Raw genomic sequence first — 20,977 nt, forward strand, 5'->3', positions numbered from 1 at the left:
AGCTTCTTCAATCATTTTTAAAAAGCCAACAAACAAAATGGGCCAGGTGCAGTGGCTCACACCTGTAATCCCAGCACTTTGGGAGGCCAAGGCAGGTGGATCACCTGAGGTCGGGAGTTCAAGACCAGCCTGGCCAACATGGAGAAACCCCATCTCTACTAAAAATACAAAATTAGCCGGGTATGGTGACACATGCCTGTGATCCCAGCTACTCAAGAGGCTGAGGCAGGAGAATCACTTGAACCTGGGAGGCGGAGGTTGTGGGGAGCCAAAATTGCACCATTGCACTCCAGCCTAGGCAATAAGAGCAAAACTCCATCTCAAAAAAAAAAAAAAAAAAAGCCAACAAAGTGAAAGAGTTCAAACAAATAGAAAAAAAAAGAACTCACAGGAAATGGGAGGAACCATAAAAAAAAACTGTAGTTAATATCCTTAAAGAGAAAAAGTTATTGCATCCTGTGAAAAAGAAAAATACATTTTAAAAAAACAAAACAAGCAGCATTCAGAGAACAAAAAAAATTATTGGTAATGAAAAAATATCAGGGGAAATTTTTTTAAATCAATATAATGGTTCAGAAGATAAAGCCTAAGAAATCTCCCTGAAAATAGAAAATGAGACAGAGACTGAAAATAGAAGAGAAAAACAAGAAAAGTTGAAGAACAGAAAAGATGCAGCAAAGAACATTTGTATTGAAGAAACAATAAAGAAACTTCTTCAGAACGGAAGGATATCAGATTAAAAGGAGGTCACCATGAGTGCCATGGGCAATAAACAAAAAAGATGTACACCAAGTTACATTATATGTACTAAATGAAATTTCAGAACTCCAGGGACAAAGCAAAACCCTAAAACCTTCCAAAATCAGGAATACTAGAAGCTGGAAGACAATAAAGGAAATGGCATCAAAATTCCAGATAAATATTAGAAGAAACTGCTAAAAGAAAATAAGTCAAAGATGCTGCCTCTCAAGGTTAGGAAGTGGCAGAGAAGGGGTCTGTTGTGCTATACAATCTCTCTAGCATTATTCGACTTTAAAAACTAAGTACACTACTTTGATGAAAAATTGAAATATAATTTAAAAAGCAGTCAATTTCCAAATTACCTTATTAAAGAATAACTCACCTGAATGACAACTGAAAAGGCCTTTGATTTTATTTTCGCTAATGATTCTGCCCTTTCACATCTCTGGATATAAAATAAGAAGGAAAAAAAAGTTAAAACACACAAACATTAGGGGAAAAAACTGAATACCCAAGTATTTATTATCAGAAATAAGATTTTAGACAGAAGGTAGGGTGAAAGAAACTAACATATATTGGGTACACACACGTAAACATACATCATATTCTCTCACAGATGTAGCAGGTGCCATAATACTACCCCCGTAGCTACAGATAATTTTCATTCAGGATTCAAGGAGGACAATATGAGTGAAAGCCTGGGTGATCAGGCAGAGCCTTAAACTGCTATTCCCTCCTCATCAGCCTATACTCAAAGTATGGCTCCTTGTCTCATCCACTAAGATGGATGAAAACTCTGGAGGCAGGAAGCAGTATACAGTGTAACGGCTTGGGCTCCACACTGGTTGAAAGGCTGACAAGTGAGAAAAGATATATTACAAAAGCCTGATCCTGATCCTTTATTAACTGAGGGCACCTTCCACAGTCGAGCTTTCTTTTCCCTGTGGAAAACTATTATCATCCTCTCTCCCAACCTACACCTGATGTGGCCTCCACAAGGCTTCCAGTAAAGAACAAACTACCTTTTCACAAAACCATGATTCAGAATTTTCTCTTATATTTCTTATAATACTGACCATGGGTCACAATGCTTAGTATACAGAATCACAGCCACACATAATATGAATTGCAAAGTTTTCTGACCTCTGTTTCTTGTGAATTTCCTTCCATTTTTTCTTCTCCATCATTAATTTTTGATTTTAAGGATGGATTCTAAAAGAGCAAAAAAGATACATACACACACACACAAATTTACAATTGAATTAACTGCAAATCAATTTTAGAACAGTGAGAAATCATTACTTTTAATAAATGAAAAACTAAAAGATCATTCACATTATATACCACCTAACATTAAGATCACAGGTTTCAAAATGCTCTACAATTCATCAATAAAATGCTTAAATCCTCCTAATTAATGTGGTAGTCTCTATGTGGTAGTAAGAAAACAGGCTTATTCTCCTTTCCTTCAGGTTTTCAGAGCTCGTGGTAATGCTCTCTGAAGAGAGTTTATCTATTAAAAGAGAATACTGGCTATGCATGGTGGCTAATCCTGTAATCCTAATACTCTGGGAGGCTGAGGTGGAGGGATCGCTTAAGGCCGGGAGTTCCAAACCAGCCTGGGCAACATAGCAAGACCCCATCTCTACAGAAAAATTTAAAATTAAGCTGGTTCTATCCCTGGCAACATAGCAAGACGCTGTCTCTACAAACAAATAAAAAAAATTAGCTGGGCATGGTGGCATATGTCTGCAAACTCAGCTACTCAGAAAGCTGAGGTGGGTGGATCACTTAAGCCTGGGAGGTCAAGGCTGCAGTGAGCTGTAGTCGTGCCACTGCATTCCAGCCAGGGTGAAAGAGCAAGAAGACCTTGTCTATATACGTACATATAAAGAATACTAACAATTTTTTTACATTAAATGCCTAAGTCATTTGCATAACCTATTTATAGGACTTAAAGTATCCAAACATTCTAAAACTTGCTATCTCTCATTAAAATAAATGCAGAGGAATAAAGTTATTTTCTTCTTCCCAAGACTATCATCTTCTTATCTGTTTCCTTGTTTATCTTTTCTAAAATTAAGTTGTGAGCCAGCTTCCTTTATATAACAGAAAGTGAAAAGGTAGCAAGAAATCTTTCTGAAAGACGATATATAGATAACAGTATCTGTGTGGCATTTGTGAAAACACCAGCACATTATCAAGACACACAGTAAATAATCAGAAATTGCTTACTTTTTAAAAATTGTTTTCCTAGATTTACTAAAATAAGATGGAGTAATAGTTTCAGAAGTAAATTTCACAAGGCTAGCCTTTAGGTTTCCAGGGTAAAAAAGTTCCTCTAGCTGAAAAGGTTAATGTGAAACCATCAATACTTTTGTAAATAAACTAAGTGGAAGATCTGTGATGATGAGACCTGCAAAAAGATAAACTACACCAGGTAGACAATATGTAAACAGAGAAACACCTGCCCTATCACAGTAGGAAAAGCCACCACTCAGGTCCCACTGTCTGCTGTCATGCAGCAAAGTGGAATCAGTGTTACCAGTCTAGAATTTTAGGTGAGGTCCACAAGTACTTAAAAGTTGGTAATTAACTCAAAAATTTTAAACAATGTTAGAATCAACACTATGCAAAACAAAACACATCTGTGTGCAGGATTTAGCCCAAAGACTGAGTGTGCAACCCCTAGAAAAATGCCAAATTATAAAGACTGTAATAAAGAGTAAATAACAAGACTATTTACTCTTCTACCCAAAAAAGGAAAATACATATATACTCCATCTGTAAGGTTAAATAACATCACATACCTAATAAGTGCCAAAGTGGAACTAGAAAAGCCAAGCCCTCTAAATCTTAGCTCCACAGGATTACAGCCTCTAACACTAGGCTGCCTCTCAACATCATTATCCATGGATAATCATTCGTATATAATACAATGGTGAGGCACCAAACAAGTGATTGCATACCTTTCTGTCTTTGTGCCACTGCTGATGCTCCAAAACTATGTTCTTAATATTGTCAAAAAAATCATCCTTTATCAAACTGAGGGCTTTATCTGGCTTGGACTTATCAACCGAAATTACACGTTTCATGTTTTGATAATGATCATGAACGTTCAGCATTTCCTAAAAGCAAAAAGATGAGTCCTTTATTTCACTTTTTGAGGAGAAACTAAAAGGCAAAACCAACACAAAATAGTCACCTTCCAAAGTGACTTCCAGTTGATAGGGAATAACATGCTACGGTATATTGAAAATAACATAATCATGTAAACAAAATAGTGCAACTTCATTAACATAGAGGTATGGATTCCAGAGGTATGGACTTACTGACTTACCTCAACAAACATTAACTAAGATACACTTATAGGAAGACATTGGGGAAAGACGAATCAGTTAACACACAATTCCATTCTAGAATATCATAATTATTTGTAGCATGATGTATCATTAAATATTGCTACTGATAACTGAGATATTTTTATATCATATTGTCACATCAAGAATATTTATGTCCAGGTACGGTGGCTCACGCCTGTAGTACCAGAACTTTGGGAGGCCGAGGCGGGCTGATCACAAGGTCAGGAGATCGAGACCATCAGGGTTAACACGGTGAAACCCCATCTTTACTAAAAATACAAAAAATTGGCCGGGCGTGGTGGTGGGCGCCAGTAGTCCCAGTGACTCGGGATGCTGAGGCAGGAGAATGGCGTGAACCCAGGAGGCAGAGCTTGCAGTGAGCCGAGATCGCACCACCGCACTCCAGCCTGGGTGACAGAGAAAGACTCGGTCTCAAAAAAAAGAAAATAATATTTACATAGTCCTTTATGCTCTGCTGGAAATTCCTATGTAACGACTCTCATCCAACCTGCCACAGAAATCTCAAAACCTATGTGCGTGTTCCCATAAGTTTCACCATTACTTCAGCGATAAGATTCAGGATTAAAAGAAATAGAGGGTAGGCCGGGTGCAGTGGCTCACGCCTATAATCCCAGCACTTTGGGAGGCCAAGGCAGGAGGATCACAAGGTCAGGAGTTCAAGACCAGACTGGCCAACATGGTGAAATCCCATCTCTACTAAAAACACAAAAATTAGCCAGGTGTGGGGGTGGGTGCCTGTAATCCCAGCTACCTGGGAGGCTGAGGCAGGAGAACTGCTTGAACCCGGGAGGCAGAGGTTGCAGTGAGCCAAGATCGCACTGCCACTGCACTCCAGTGGGGGCAAGAGAGCAAGACTCCATCTCAAAAAAGAAAGAAATAGAGGGTGATTTATGACACCATTTGTGGCATTATTTATTAGATCTTCTTCCTCCAAAAATCTCCAGCCAAATGGGCAGATCTGTGGGGTAAGGAAAAAGACAGCATACTACAGGTGGACTTAAGAAAACCTGGCATAGGGACTTGGCTCTAAGATCAGGAGAGAACTACTGACACTTCCATCACAGATGGACATTACAACATCTGAGTCATCCCTAACTCAGACTACTCAATTCATTTCCAGATTTTGGTAGAATCAACACCTGTTCAAGAAATAAGACACTAGGCCAGGCACAGTGGCTCATGCCTATAATCCCAGCACTTCAGGAGGCTGAGGAGGGCGGATCACCTGAGGTCAGGAGTTCGAGACCAGCCAGACCAACAAGGAGAAACCCCATCTCTACTAAAAATACAAAGTTAGCCGGGTGTGGTGGCACATGCCTGTAATCCCAGCTACTCAGGAGGCTGAGGCAGGATAATCGCTTGAACCTGGGAGGCAGAGGTTGCGGTGAGCCAAGATCGTGCCATTGCACTCCGGCCTGGGCAACAAAAGTGAAACTCCGTCTCTCAAAAAAAAAAGAAATGAGAAACTGTGAGAAACTGATCAATAGTAGTGAGTGCTCACATACATGGGATCTGCAGTGGGAGAACAGTGTCCAGACATGGAGAGCCCCTAACTCTTTACAGTTTACACTGGCTGTGCTCTCATGATTTTTACTTCATGTGATACAGAAAGACCACCAGTCAGATCTAGTTTTTGAGTCTGAGCTCTGTCATTTGCTCAATGTATGACAACGGGGAAGTCCCTCAACCTAAGAATCACATTCACGTTTCACATTTGTACAAAATGAACACACCCACCATTGTTTAACAATAATTAACCATTATTAATTATTAAACAAGCTTATTATACAGGTGAAAGTATTCTGTATAATGTAAAGCACTATACAAAATTAAAGAAGCCAGGCACGGTAGTGTGTACCCGTAGTCCCAGCTACTCAGAAGGCTGAAGCATGAGGACAGCCTGAGCCCAGGAATTCAAGGCCAACTCAGGCAACATAGCAAGACTCCTACTCTTTAAAAAAACAAAAAAGAAGAAGAAAATTAAATAAGGAATAAAAGACAGTGTGCATGGACTATGGAGCCTTACAGACTTGGACATTCAAACCCAGTGTCTGTACCTTATTGCGCCTCACCTGATACAAACTACTTAACTTCTCTAAACCTCAGTTTACTTATTTTTAAAACTGGGGGCCGGGCGCAGAGGCTCATGCCTGTAATCCCAGCACTTTGGGAGGCGGAGGCAGGCAGATCACCTGAGGTCAGGAGTTCAAGAAGAGCCTGGCCAATATGGCGAAACCCCACTTCTACTAAAAATACAAAAAATTAGCTGGGCATGGTGGCGCGTGCCTGTAGTCCAAGCTACTCGGGAGGCTGAGGCAGGAGAATCGTTTGAACCTGGAAGGTGGGGAGGTGGAGGTTGCAGTGAGCCGAGATCATGCCACTGCACTCCAGCCTGGGCAATAAGAGGGAAACTCTGCTTTAAAAAAAAAAAAAAAAAAAGGCCAGGTGCAGTGGCTCATGCCTGTAATCCCAGCACTTCGGGAGGCCGAGGCGGCCAGATCACCAGGCCAGGAGATCAAGACCATCTTGGCTAACACAGTGAAACCCCGTCTCTACTAAAAAAAAAAAATACAAAAAATTAGCTGGGCATGGTGGTAGGCGCCTGTAGTCCCAGCTACTCAGGAAGCTAAAGCAGGAGAATGGCTTGAACCGGGAGGCAGAGCCTGCAGTGAGTCAAGATCGCATTGCAGCCTGGGCGACAGAGCGAGACTCCATCTCAAAAAAAAAAAAACCTGGGAAAATACCACCTCCTCTGCAGGGTTACCATGACAGTTAGTGAGATAACAGATAACACACACAGAACATCTAGCATAGTTCCAGGCATATGGTGAGTACTCAGTACACAATGTCCATTATTATAACTGTATAAATGAAAAAACAGAAATGAAATAATTTGCTCAAGGTCCTACTTACATAGCAGAGGGCTAGAAGTCAAATGTTTTGATTCAGTATCCTGTTCTCTTTTCATTTTATTATGCCTCCTTAACCACAAAACTAGAACAAGTGGCAGAATCATGACCAGAATTTGGATCTTCTGAAATGAAGACTTAACAGCAGTTGCAGGCAGTAAAAGGAAAATTTAAGAGTATTAAATTTAAGCATTATCAGTGAGAATGGATCACAGGCTATATGCTAGGACAAAAGATATAGAGCCAGCAGAAGTATTAAGGGACAAGGTTCTCAAAGCAATTATGTCACAAGCCAGAGATCCGACAGAGCCAGGATAACTTCACAGACTATTCCATTCCTAAGAGCCTCCAGGTATAGGCATTTCATAGCCTGACCCTTCTGACACTCTTCTCTATTCACTCTAAAAGAGTAGACCTTTGTGCATCACCCGCAACTTAAAAGAGCTTAGAATGAAAAAGCACGTTGAAAAAGATATGTTGAAAAAATATTTACATTCTACCACCAAATTGGTCAATAGTCAGAAAAATTACAACCAGCCAAGCATGGTGGCTCATGCCTATAATCCCAGCACTGCGGGGAGGCCAAGGTAGGAAGAGCACCCAAGCTCAGGAGTTCAACACCAGCCTGGGCAACATAGCAAGACCTTGTCTCTACAAGACAATTTTTTAACATAGCAAGACCTTGTCTCTACAAGACAATTTTTTAAGATTAGCTAGCATGGGCCAGGTGCGGTGATTCACGCCTATAATACCAGCACTTTGGGAGACCAAGGTGGGTGGATCACGAGGTGAGGAGTTCAAGACCAGCCTGGCCAAGATAATGAAACCCTGCCTCTACTAAAAATACAAAGATTAGCCCGGTGTGGTGGCACGCGCCTGTAATCCCAGGTATTCGGGAGGCTGACACAGGAGAATCGCTTGAACCTGGGTGGCAGTTGCAGTGAGCCAAGATCATACCACTGCACTCTAGCCTGGGCCATACAGCAAGAGTCTGTCTCAAAAAAATAAATAAATAAATAAAATAAAATAAAATTAGCCAGCATGATGGTGAGTGCCTGTAGTCCCAGCTACTCAGGAGGCTGAGGTGGGAGGGTCACTTAAGCCCAGGAGATTGAGGGTGCAGTGAGCTACAATCACACCACTGCACTCCAGCTGGGGTGATGAAGCAAGATCCTGTCTCAAAAATTTAAAAAAAGAAATTATAACTAACTGGGTTCAAATCATCTTTTTTCATTAGAATATTGATAAGAATGTCTTGCTGTTTGAAAATGTCCTGTGCCTCTCTCTTCATAATTCACATCAGTATTTCTCAGCTTTCTGGTATCCTAAAATTTTTCTTCCATTCTCCACAACTGCTATTCCAAACATTTTCAACTCTCAGTTCCCTGACCCCAGTGATGCTCTCTTACAGTTCAGGCAGTCAGGTCTGTTCGCCTTCTATTTCTCCTCTACACAAAGATTTATAAAAATCCATTCTCACCTCCTTTCCTCAAGTTTCAAAGGAAGAAGTATGCCTTCTGTTCAAGGCTACTTTCTCCACTGGATTCTCAATCACAGACACACCCACCTCCTCCATAGCAGGAACCCTGCTGCTACCTCTCCTGTATACAACAATTCATTCCCTCTAACTAGCTCCTTACCTCAACTCTAAACATAAACATTATGTCTCCCCAATCTCTAAAACTTTACGACTCCCCTCTGCCAAAAAGACAAAATACAAATTCCTTCTATTATACAAAGTACTTTTATCTTATTTAGTTTTGTACATAAACTCTCTCCCACCTCTTTCTTGCTAAGCTGCTAGAGGGAAAAAAAAAAAAATCCTAGTTTTTGTTACACTTCATTCGTTTGCTTGTTGAATGACAAATTTCCAACCCCAGTCCCACCTCAGGCCAGTCCTCTGCTATCCAACAAACAGGCACTGCAGCCATACAGAACTGAGTTTGAAGCTTAGCTCCATTACTTCCTAGTCTCTGTAACTCAGTTTCCTCAACTTTAAATCACGGATAAAACCCCCTGCTTTTAAAAATTTTTTTAAACACTTATTTTGCAGAAATGTTGAAGTGAAACAATCTACACAAAATATCTTCCCAGAGTTCCTGCATTATACTATGTCTTCAGATATTGAGGAATATTCAGTTCCTTGTAATACAGTAATTCTTAACCTTTTTGGGGGACATGAACACCTTTGAGAATCTGAGGATAGTTACAGTACCTCACCCTAAAAATGTATCCTTATGGGCTGGGCAGGTGGCTCATGTCTGTTATTGCAGTACTTTGGGAGGCCAAGGCGGGCAGATCGCCTGAGCTCAGGAGTTCGAGACCACCCTGGGCAACATGGTGAAACCCCATCTCTACTAAAATACAAAAAATTAGCCAAGTGTGGTGGCATGTACCTGTAGTCCCAGCTACTCGGGAGGCTGAGGCATGAGAATCGCTTGAGCCCTGGAGGCAGAGGTTGCTGGCTGCAATGAGACAAAATTGCCCCACTGCACTCCAACTTGGGCTACAGAGTGAGACTCTATCTCAGAAAGAAAGAAAAAAAAAAGATTCATATGTATGACATCAATTTTTCATACAATGTGGTGGGGGAGAGGGCACATGGACGATCCCCAGGCCAGAGATTAAGAATCCTTGCTCAAAAATAAAGTCACTTTACAGAACAGACCCAGAGTGCTCTCAAAAATTAATTTGCTACCTGAATTACAAACAACCTGACAGGCTCATGCTATTGCAACATGGAGGCAACCGGGCACAGTGGCTCACACTTGTAAATTCAGCACTTTAGGAGGCCAATGCGGGCAGATCGCTTGAGGCCAGGAGTTCAAGACCAGCCTGGTCAACACAGTGAAATCTCACTTCTACTAAAAATAGAAAAAATTAGTTGGGCATGGTGGTGCACGCCTGTAACCCCAGCTACTCGGGGGGCTGAGACACAAGAATCACTTGAAACTGGGAGGCAGAGGTTGCTGTGAGCCAAGATTGTGTTACTACATTCCAGCCTGGGCAACAGAGGAAGACCCTAAGTAAGGGGAAAAAAAAAAAAAAAAGAACATGGGGGCATCTAAACAAACATTTGAGTAAATCCAAGATCCGATCCCTCTCTTTCAATTGTAATACAAGAAAAGACGGAGTAGGGCTGGGGAAAAGAGGAATTAACGCTTATTAAGGGTATACTGTATGTAATATACCACACTTGGCACTATTTTGGCATCACTTCATTTCAATTCTCACAACCGAATGAAATAAAATATTATAATCCTAATATTAATGAGGGAGACATTTAGGCTTAAAGAAAATTTAAAAGCATGACCAAAGTGTCCCCTTAGCCCCTCGTCTCCTCTCTATATGTTCTTTTGAAATATCATTGATTTAGAAGCCTGTAACCCTGTACTGAGAGTTTAACCTCAAAGCAATGCTTTTCTACTCATTCTTAAAAAGATTTGTAACACTACTTATCCATGCATAAGATTTTTCTCAATATTGTACACTCAAACAAAATACCAAAATATATTATCAAAATAGATTCACTGTTTTCAATGGTGGGTTTTAAAATAAATGTTAAAACTCAGGAAGTAGGTCAGGTGCTCATGCCAGTAATCCCAGCACTTTGGGAGACCAAGGTGGGCAGATCACTAGGTCAGGAGATCGAGACCATCCTGGCTAACACAGCGAAACCCTGATTCTACCAAAAATACAAAAAATTAGCCAGGCATGGTGATGCACAACTGTATTCCCAGCTACTCGGAAGGCTGAAGCAGGAAAATTGCTTGAACCTGGGAAGTGGAGGTTATAGTGAGCTGAGACTGCACCATTGTGCTCCAGCCTGGGTGACAGAGTGAGACTCCACTTAAAAAAAAAAAAAAAAAACTCAGGAAATAAATGCAAATTGTTTTTTTGTTTTTTAAAACGGAGTCTTGCTCTGTTGCCCAAACGGGAGTACAGCAGTGCCATCTCAGCTCACTGCAACCTCTACCTCCTGAGTTCAAGCAATTCTCCTGCCTCAGCCTCCCCAGCAGCTGGGATTACAGGCATGTGCCACCACACCCGGCTAATTTTTGTATTTTTAGTAGAGACGGGATTTCACCATGTTGGCCAGGCTAGTCTCAAACTCCTGACCTCATGATCCACCCACCTCAGCCTCCCAAAGTGCTGAGATTACAGGTGTGAGCCAACATGCTGGCCATGCATATCATTTTTTAAAAAAGTAAGTAAAGTCACTTTAAACTCTTGTTTTATGACCTAACTAACGGTAGTTTTAGTAACGGAATCCACATATCCTCAGTCCAAGTCCAGTCTTCTATATCTTTTTTCCTCATGCTATTTCAAGATTCGTAAGTCTTGACATATTTAGGCTATTTTATTTCTGATACTCTAGAGAAACAGCATCCTAGAGTGGTGAAAATCATTAGAAAAATCAGTGTCCAGTAGATGAAGGTATAACCTCGATATGTACTTGGCAGTAAAACAGTTTTTAAAAAATTTCAAGAGCATAAAAGAAAATTTACCTCTAATACATCAGAAGTGATAAGCTTCATCACACGATCACTTGGGTCCTTAAATTCTTCTGTAACTTCAGCTCGGTGAATTTTTTTCTTCATCCTATATGACAGCTATGTGATAATACATGTCTTTTAAAATGAGTATCTTTTAAACAGTATTTTAAAAAGTATTGAAATATAAGCCAGCACTAAAAATAGTCTATTAAGTAAACACAGATAAAACAAAAGCAGCTGTAAGGGTACATTTGTTAAATATCCACGTTCTAAAGACTATTAGACTTGTGAAGTATCCTTTCACATGCCATGCCACATGCCTACAAATTCAGGTAAGACAGAAATTATATAATTTGCCAGCTAATGGCAGAATCAGAATTAGTGCTCTTCAACTTAGTGTCTCAATTATCACAAGATTAAACAAAAACAAGTGTTATTAGAAGTTTCAACTTTTCACCAAAGAATTTTTAACAATTTGTTACGTCTTTCAGTAACCTCCTCTGATGTTTGAGATATGAGCAAATGCAGATACCAAATCTAATTTCTTCTCAAAACAATTTGCTTAATATGTGGCATCCAGATATACTGCACTCAAAAGCAAAGGCTACATTCTTGTTTGCAGAAAAAAAAGTAGTAATTAGAAAATACCATCTCCTATTTTAAAAAAGCTACAAGCCCGGGCATGGTGGCTCATGCCTATAATTGCAGCACTCTGGGAGGCCGAGGCAGGTGATCACCTGAGGTGAGGAGTTCAAGACCAGCCTGACCAACATGGTGAAACCACATCTCAACGAAAAATACAAAAATCAACCAGGCATGGTGGCGGGAGCCTGTAGTCCCAGCTACTCAGGAGACTGAAACAGGAGAACTGCTTGAACCCCGGAGACGGAGGTTGCAGTGAGCTGAGATCGCACCACTGCACTCCAGCCTGGATGACAGGGCAAGACTCTGTAGCAAAAAGGCACACACATAAAAAAAAAAAAGTTACAAGCCAGGCGGGGCGCTCCCAACACTTTGGGAGGCCAAGGTGAGTAGATCATGAGGTCAAGAGATTAAGACCATCGTGGCCAACATGGTGAAACCCCGTATCTACTAAAAATACAAAAATTAGCTGGGCTTAGTGGTGCGTGTCTGTAGTCCCAGCTATTCAGGAGGCTGAAGCAGGAGAATTGTTGGAACCCAGGAGGCAGAGGTTGCAGTGAGCCGAAATGGTGCCACCGCACTCCAGCCTGGGTGACGGAGTGAGACCCTGTCTCAAAAAAAAAAAAAAAAAAAAAAAGGCTAAGAGTCTTGAACACTATCAATACTCATTCCATTTTCTGGAGATTGAGAGGTTTTACGGACCATAAAGCATAATTGCTCATTTTGAAAAAACCAAATTATTTTAGGCAACATACCAATTTGGGCATTGCTGTAAAGTGAAACGCTCTGTCTAGTCGTAGCTTCCTAAAAATATAAGCTGCATCAAAATGCTGTGCATTTACTAAATCTTGCTGAAATTTTAAAACTTCATCCCAATCCTTCAGGGCAACTCTGATCTGCAACCAGGAAGAAAAAAAAAACATTGTACTAAATGTAAATATTTTTTCACAAATATATTATAATTTTAAAATACTGGCATTTTATTTAAATCATATTTAATCATATAATATTTATTATAAAAATATGATACTTGTTTTACATTTCTGCAAAGGAAAAATAACTCACTAAGTATACCTTTTGTTTTGGTTGACACAGTTGGGTGTTATATAATCCATATAGCAGATACAAAGCACCAACTCTGATCTGGAAGGTATACGGAGGTAAAAAATATCGCCAAGCCAAAGCCAAAGCTTCTTTTGTAAACATGTTCTTTTCTAAATTTCTCATTCTGCCACTAATAAACAGAGAGAAAATATATTATGACTCATTACGTGAATAACTAATGAACAAAAGCCAGAAGTATATACTTGTTTAAACGGTAGTTATAATAATTTGATGAGGATTCCATACCCAATTCTTTCATGATTCAAGCACAAAGAGATAATTTTACACCAAGGCAAAGGCAACTACAAGGTAAACATGATGCAGCTTCCAAAAGCATCAACTTTACTTGCCAAATTGAAGAGCAAGAAGGAAGGGGTTGCAAATTTTTTATTATTGGTTAAATATTTAAAACCCATAATGTTAAAATAATCATGGTTATGTTACAGAACTATGTGCATTTTAATATATAATTGTCAGAAATGCTTGTTCTTTGGTGCTGTAGAGAAGCAGCACTTGAACGTAAATTTTCTGTCTTCAGCAAGGCCATTTTTTTATTTTCTACAGAAAGGGGACAGTCGCCAGCAGTTTTGCTACACTGAACAAAGGAGACAGGGTCATTTATAACTTGACGCGTCTACTTTGGACTTCACATTCTGTATCTGTCTTGATTGACTAGCAACTTAGAACTTGAAGTAACTTGTGGAATGCTGAGAAAGGTAAAAACACTTTTAAATAAGGAAGAGGAACAGGCTATGACTTAATGCTTGCTTGGACCAGTATAAGCACGCCAGGGCAAACATTTAGGCTAAACTGTAAGAGCTAAGAACATAAAGTACACTGATTTCTTTATTACAGCTAGCAGATATTTAAGAATGTTAGCACAGGTCTTTGAATAAATTTTGCTTCTAAGAGAAGTTACTATTTTAGTCTTAATTAGATGGGGAGGAAAGTCTTTGAAGACGAACCTCTACTTTACTTTTTACATAATGAACATTTTCTCCAGTACTCTCAGGGATTTGCACTAAATCTCCTCTGTCCTTGGGAAGCCTAGGTGAAAAAGTTAGAGAAACAGCACAAAGTAACCCACACTCCTAATGGTCCAGAGCACCATAAGCTCATTAGAAGAAGGGAGGAGCAGGGGAGAAGAGCATACTCCAGCATACAACCAAAAGCTTTGTCCAAACATCCAAGAGAGCAACAAGGCTTTCTTGGCAATCAATCAATGAAATAACACAGGAAATGTACCTGAAAGGAAAGTATCTTGGGTACCCAAGATCACTAAGGAAAACTCAAGTTTTGGAAACTGCTTAGGGCAAACCTGCCTCCCATTCTATTCAAAGTGACTTCTCTGCTCACTGAGGTAGATGCATATCTGATTTGCCTCCTTTGGAAAAGCTAATCAGAAACTCAAAAGAACGCAAACGCAACCATTTGTCTCACCGATCTGTGACCTGAAAGCTCCCTCCCCACTTCCAGTCTTCCTGTCTTTGCTTCAAGTTGTCCCGCCTTTCCAGACCGAACCAATGTACTTCTTACATATATTGATTGATGTTTCATGTCTCCCTAAATGTACAAAACCAAGCTGTGCCCTGACCACCCTGGGCACATGTCATTACAACTTCCTGAGGCTGTGTCAAGGGCGTGTCCTCAACCTTAGCAAAATAACCTTTCTAAATTAACTGAGACCTGTCTCAAATTTTCGAGGTTCACATGTATTTTCTGTGGATATAAACAGCATAATGAATAAACTACCTGAAACTGTTCTGCTGTGCTAAGTTAACAAAAAATTTTTAAAGACAAGTCCTTAAAAAAGTCAATGTAACAGTCTTCTTACCACTTTGGATAAAACAATGAAGCCATATTTGTGCATACTATATAGGTTTCTATGTAAGACCTGAAATTAGTAGATAAAAAATGCCAGATTTCAAATAAGACACTAGCTAAATGTCTCAAAGTGTTGATGCAAGTGACTAATACACTGTACAAATATAAATATGTAGAACTTTCACTTTTAAAACAGCAACAAATAAAGACATTCACCCTGCAGCCATAAACAGGGGCTCCATTACATCTGATTACAACGCAGGGGTGGAAGGGAAGGGGGTAGTAGAAGAACGTTTTGGCTCTTCAAATAATAAATATACGAAAAGAATACAAAATACCTACTCTAGTTATGGTAACCAAAGTAATTTCTCAAGAAAATCCACCACTCCTCTAGTGATTCCTGTTTCTTTTTTCATTTTAGGTTTTCCCTACTAGAAAATGTAAATGTTACATTTTTAGCTAAGTTTTCCTTAAATGCATTTATCCCCCCAAGAAGTGGTACAGTGCAATATTATGGATTTTAGAAACAGGCAGATACACAGTTTCCAACATCTGCTCTACAATCCACTATCTTTGTAATGGAGAAATTACTTAACCTCTTTAAGCCTTAATTTCCTCATCTATAAAACAAGGATAATTGTACCTGCTTTTTATAACTGTCTTATGCAATAAAGCTATACATTGCATTTAGTAGCCATTTAATAAAGCTATACATTGCATTTAGTAGCCATTTAAAAAAAATTAGTCTCTCTCCTTTTATTAACCGTACAACAAACGGCTCTTTATCCTCCATTTCTTGCAATTTAAAAACTACAAAGGTAATTTGTTTACACTGACAGAGAGAAAATGAGTTTTAACACTTTGTTCAGAAAAACATAGTTTTAATCATAAGGTTTAACTCATTCCGAAAATCAGTTATTTAGCCTTTTCAATATTATATGTACTATGCTAATAAAAATAGATTCATCCAGCCACTGTCCTCACAGAGATCAGTCTAGTCAAACGAAAATTTTAAAACGGTAGTAATAATGAACATTTGACCAGCCTGGCCAACATGGTGAAACCCCGCCTCTACTAAAAATACAAAAATTAGCCAGGCATGGTGGCACGAGCTGTAGTCCCAGCTACTCAGGAGGCTGAGGCAGGAGAATGTCTTGAACCCGGGAGGTGGAGATTGCAGTGATACAAGATCGCACCATTACACTCCAGCCTGGGTGACAGAGCGAGACTATGTCTCAAGAAAATAATAATAACAATAATGAACATTTATTGAGGACTTAGAATGCATTTCTGATATATCAGCTCATTTGATCTTCACAGCTTCTGAGATTTATCATTGCCTCTATTATACAGATATGGAAACTCAAGTATTACTTGCCCCAAGTCACAGTGGACCCTGCAATCAAATGCAGCCAATTGGGATCCATAACCTACGCTATTAACAATCCCACACTGCGTTTTCAACTATACCATTACAATAAAACATGGCAAGCGGTGAGATAAAATAAAAATAGGGTGCTATGGGGGCGGGGGGGGGACATGAACAGCGTACTCAGTCTAGAAGAACGAAAAAGACTTCCCCGAGGAAGTCATTTGAGCTTAACCCTGAGTAAAGAATGAGGTGGACAAAACAAGAGTTGCGGCGGAAAGCTTCAGGCTTAGGAAAAGCCTATGGAGGGCCAAAAAAAAAAAAAAAAAAAAAAAGCTGCTGGAGCAAGAAAGTGAGTGCATGGAGGGGACTGGTAGGCGAAGCTGGACAGATGGGCAAAGGCCAGTGAGGAACGGTCTTGGCAAGTCAGAGAATTCAAACGTCATCCCAAAGGCAATGGGCACCACTACAGAATGAGCCGGAGAGTGACATGACCAAATTTGCACGTTTGAAAAACAACTTTGGGCCGGGCGCGTTGGCTCACTCCTGTAATCCTAGCGCTTTGGGAGGCCGAGGGGGGCGGATCACGAGGTCAGGAGATCGAGACCAGCCTGGCCAACATAGTGAAACCCCCGTCTCTACTAAAAATACAAAAAATTAGCCGGGCGTGGTGCCGGGCACCTGTAATCCCAGCTACTCGGGAGGCTGAGGCAGGAGAATCACTTGAACCCGAAAGGCGGAGGGTTGCACCGAGCCGAGACCGCGCCATTGCACTCCAGCCTGGGCGACAAAGGGAGACTCTGTCTCAAAAGACAACTTTGTTTGTTGTAGGAAAGATTAATTCAATCTCGAAGGGTTTTGTCTTTGCTTGTGTGTTTTTAAACATGAGGTCCTAGAACAAGACCGTAGAACAACACTGGGGAAGGGCAAATGATAGTGGCCTGGGTCAGGGTGGGGGCAGTGGAGATGGAGAGAGGAGTTTAGAAAGGAGGCGAAGCAGAGACGCATATTTGGGAAGAGGCCGCAACAACCATCAGGGCACAATGAAACAGAGCAGGGAAAGCGCGTTGCCTGCGCACAGGGGAAGGTCCAGGAGTGATGGAGGCAACCTTTGGTGACTGCCGCTCTTCTCACCACTTCGCAAGTGCAATATCGCCGGGAAGGAGGCAACTTTCTACACCACCTGCGGGCAGGGAGAGACGGGTGATGGACAAAAAACACCCACCAGAAAATAGTACCGAACTTCATGTTTCTCCACAGCTCCGTGAAGTCCTCGAAGCGTACACTGTCTGTCTCCTGGAAGCGGCTGAGCAGCGCCTCGCAGTCTGTCTGCAGGCCGGGAGGAGTCCCCATGGCCCCCGAAGCCCGCACACCTCTAACCGACTAACCAGCGGTAGTCGCCCAGGAAACCAATCCCGAACGGCCCGCCCCCTACGGCGTGCGCACACGCGCTCCGTGTCGTATTATCCGGCACTTTTAGCTCCGCCTTTATCCGGGCTCTTGCTACCGGTCGTCTGCTTAGTGCGCGTGCGTGAAAGCGTTCTGCTGTTTTACTGGCTGAGATTGCTTTCACCCAGAGTGCTAAGATCCACCCTTCTATCGAAGAGGTTTAAAGAGGTTTACGTCTCAAGGGTTGTGTTTGCTCACGAGCGGTTTTAGGTCTTCATTTTCCGCTAGGTTATGTAACTTGACTTCACCCTTACTAGCACTCTCCTTTAAAGTGACCCTAGTGTGACATAAGTGAACTTTTGAGCTAGGAAAGAACAGTCCCAACCCCACCCACCCCCACGTGGGAAGAGAAGCTAAAGAAGGCTTGCTAGGAAACAAACTGAACTCATTCTCCTTCTGGTCATCGAGAACCCTAATACTCTGTACCCACATAATACGATGCTTAATGTGTGACCCTCTCTTTGTAGCCCTGGTATTCTGCAACCACTCTTGAAAAGAAGAGCTGTATTTCATACCCTCTTGTAAATAGCCACCCTCCTGCCCTGCCACGCATTCACCCTTGTGCTACATAGTACTTAGAAAATACCTACTTCTTATATTATTATTTGGATGAATTGCCTTTTTGTGTACACGTTGCCACCCAGCTTCCTTCCTCCAGGAGGTAGCTATGGAGTAACATTTTGAACTTTAGACCATTTCTCTGATTGAAAGGTATGCTATCATTCTTCAGGAGAGGTATCCTGATATCGTAGAAAAACATTGGGCTTTCTGTCTGTAAATGGAGTATCCATTCACTTTACTTTTCTGATCCTTGACCTGTTTTTTTGTTTGTTTTTTGGATTTGTTTGTTTTTTGTTTTAAGACGGAGTTTCGCTCTTGTTGCCAGGCTGGAATGCAGTGGCGCGGTCTCGGCTCACTGCAACCTCTGCCTCCCGGATTCAAGCGATTCTTTTGCCTCAGCCTCCCGACTAGCTGGGATTACAGGCATGCACCACTTCACCGGAATTTTTTTTTTTCTTTTTTTTTTTTTTTTGTATTTTTAGTAGAGACGGGTTTTCACCATGTTGGCCAGGCAGGTCTCGGAACTGCTAACCTCAGGTGATCCACTCCCCTCGGCCTTCCAAAGTGTTGGGGTTACAGGCGTGAGCCACTACACCCTGTTTTTTAAATGTTATGTGATATTTTATGTCACAGAAAAATGTATGTGATGTGTGAGATAAGAAGCATAGCAGTTAAACACCTGTGCACCTTTCACCTGTGTAGGAACCAGAACATTACCAACACCTTCACATCAATCTGCGATTTCCTCCTCGGACCTATTCCTTTGCCTGCACCCTACTTTAATCACAACTACTGGTTGGGTGCGGTGGCTCACGCCTGAAATCTCAACACTTTGGGAGACAAAGGCAAGAGGATCGCTTGAGCCCAAGAGTTGGAGACCAGCCTGGGAAACATGGTGAAAATTAGCCGGGCATGGTGGTGCACAGCTGTAGTCCCAGCTACTCGGGAGGCTGAGGTGGGAGGATCACCAGAGCCTGGGAAGTGGTGGTTATAGGAGGCAGAGGTTGCAGTGAGCCAAGATCTTGCCACTGCACTCCATCCTGGGCTACGGAATGAGACCGAATCTCAAAAAAAATAAATAAATAACTACCTTGAATTTTGTTTCTCTTTCTCATTTATATATTTTATCACTTATTTATGTTTAAACGGTATATTTTTTAGTTGTGGTTGGTTTTGAGTTTTATGAAAATGGTATTGCAATTTATAATATGTGTTATTTGAATTGCTTTTAAAACTTGTTTCCAAGATTGACTCATATTATTACTCATAATTGTAGTTCATTTTTCACTGCTAATATTCTATTGTGCAAAAATATACTGCTTATTCATTATTTCCTCAATGGAAATTTAAGTAGATTCCAGATGTTGCTATTATAAACAATGCTACTTTGATCACTTGTATATGTCACCTTTGTAGGGTTGTCAGATAAAATACAAGAGGCCCAATTAAATTTGACTTTCAGATCAACTAAAAAAATTATTCATTGTTTATCTAAATCTAAAATATAATTTAACTGGGCATATTATATTTTTGTTTGCTAAATATGGCAGCTCTACTTATACGTTGCAGTAATCTAGAGTATATACACCCAGAATTAGAATATATACCTACCATTATCATCACTGTTAAATAATAAGAGGTGCAAGTGTTCAACTTTATAATTTTACATTGTTTTTTAGAATAGCTTGACTTGGCCAGGCGTGGTGGCTCACACCTGTAATCCCAGCACTTTGGGAGGCCAAGGCAGGCAGATCACTTGAGGTGAGGAGTTCAAGAACAGCCTGGACAACATGATGAAACCCCGTCTCTACTAAAAATACGAAAATTAGCCAGGCATGGTGGCATGTGCCTGTGGTCCTAGCTACTTGAGAGGCGGAGGTATGAGAATCGTTGGAACCTGGGAGGCGGAGGTTGCAGTGAGCCAAGATCGCACCACTGCACTCCAGCCTGGGTGACAGAAGGAGACCCTATCTTTTTTTTTTTTTTTTTTTTTTTGAGACGGAGTCTTGCTCTGCCGCCCAGGCTAGAGTGCAGTGGCCGGATCTCAGCTCACTGCAAGCTCCGCCTCCCGGGTTCACGCCATTCTCCTGCCTCAGCCTCCCGAGTAGCTGGGACTACAGGCACCCGCCTCGTCGCCCGGCTAGTTTTTTTGCATTTTTTAGTAGAGACGGGGTTTCACCATATTAGCCAGGATGGTCTCGATTTCCTGACCTCGTGATCCAGGAGACCCTATCTTAAAAAAAAAAAAGAATAGAATAGCTGGACTGATTTACACTTCACTAGCAGTCCATGAGAGTTCCTACTTGAGCCGTATCATCTCACAAATTTGGCTTCTAATTGTGGTCTTAATACACATTTCTCTGATTACTAATGTGGTTGTGTATCTTTTCAAATTCTGATTTTCTATTCATATTTCCTCTACTGTGACATGCTTGTTTATATATTTTGTCTGTTTTTCAATTGTGGCATTTGACTTTTTCATATTGATTTGTAGAAGCA

General features: G+C 40.9%; 1 protein-coding gene across 1 annotated transcript in view; it reads right to left on the reverse strand.

The window, feature by feature from the left end:
• The window catches only part of SNAPC1 (small nuclear RNA activating complex polypeptide 1), a 32,752-nt gene extending 14,844 nt beyond the window's left edge, over window positions 1-17,908 (reverse strand). Inside the window, exons 1-7 of the mRNA XM_023231981.1 lie at window positions 17,694-17,908; window positions 13,246-13,405; window positions 12,927-13,067; window positions 11,542-11,646; window positions 3,711-3,869; window positions 1,885-1,953; window positions 1,124-1,186 (exon numbers count right to left, since the gene is read on the reverse strand). Coding sequence (XP_023087749.1) covers window positions 1,124-1,186; window positions 1,885-1,953; window positions 3,711-3,869; window positions 11,542-11,646; window positions 12,927-13,067; window positions 13,246-13,405; window positions 17,694-17,821 — 825 coding nt within the window. The 5' untranslated portion in view covers window positions 17,822-17,908. The remainder of the gene's footprint in view (window positions 1-1,123; window positions 1,187-1,884; window positions 1,954-3,710; window positions 3,870-11,541; window positions 11,647-12,926; window positions 13,068-13,245; window positions 13,406-17,693) is intronic.
• Window positions 17,909-20,977: the final 3,069 nt, after the last annotated feature.

The sequence above is a fragment of the Piliocolobus tephrosceles genome, chromosome 6 (assembly GCF_002776525.5).
Source record: "Piliocolobus tephrosceles isolate RC106 chromosome 6, ASM277652v3, whole genome shotgun sequence".
Lineage (NCBI taxonomy): Eukaryota > Metazoa > Chordata > Mammalia > Primates > Cercopithecidae > Piliocolobus > Piliocolobus tephrosceles.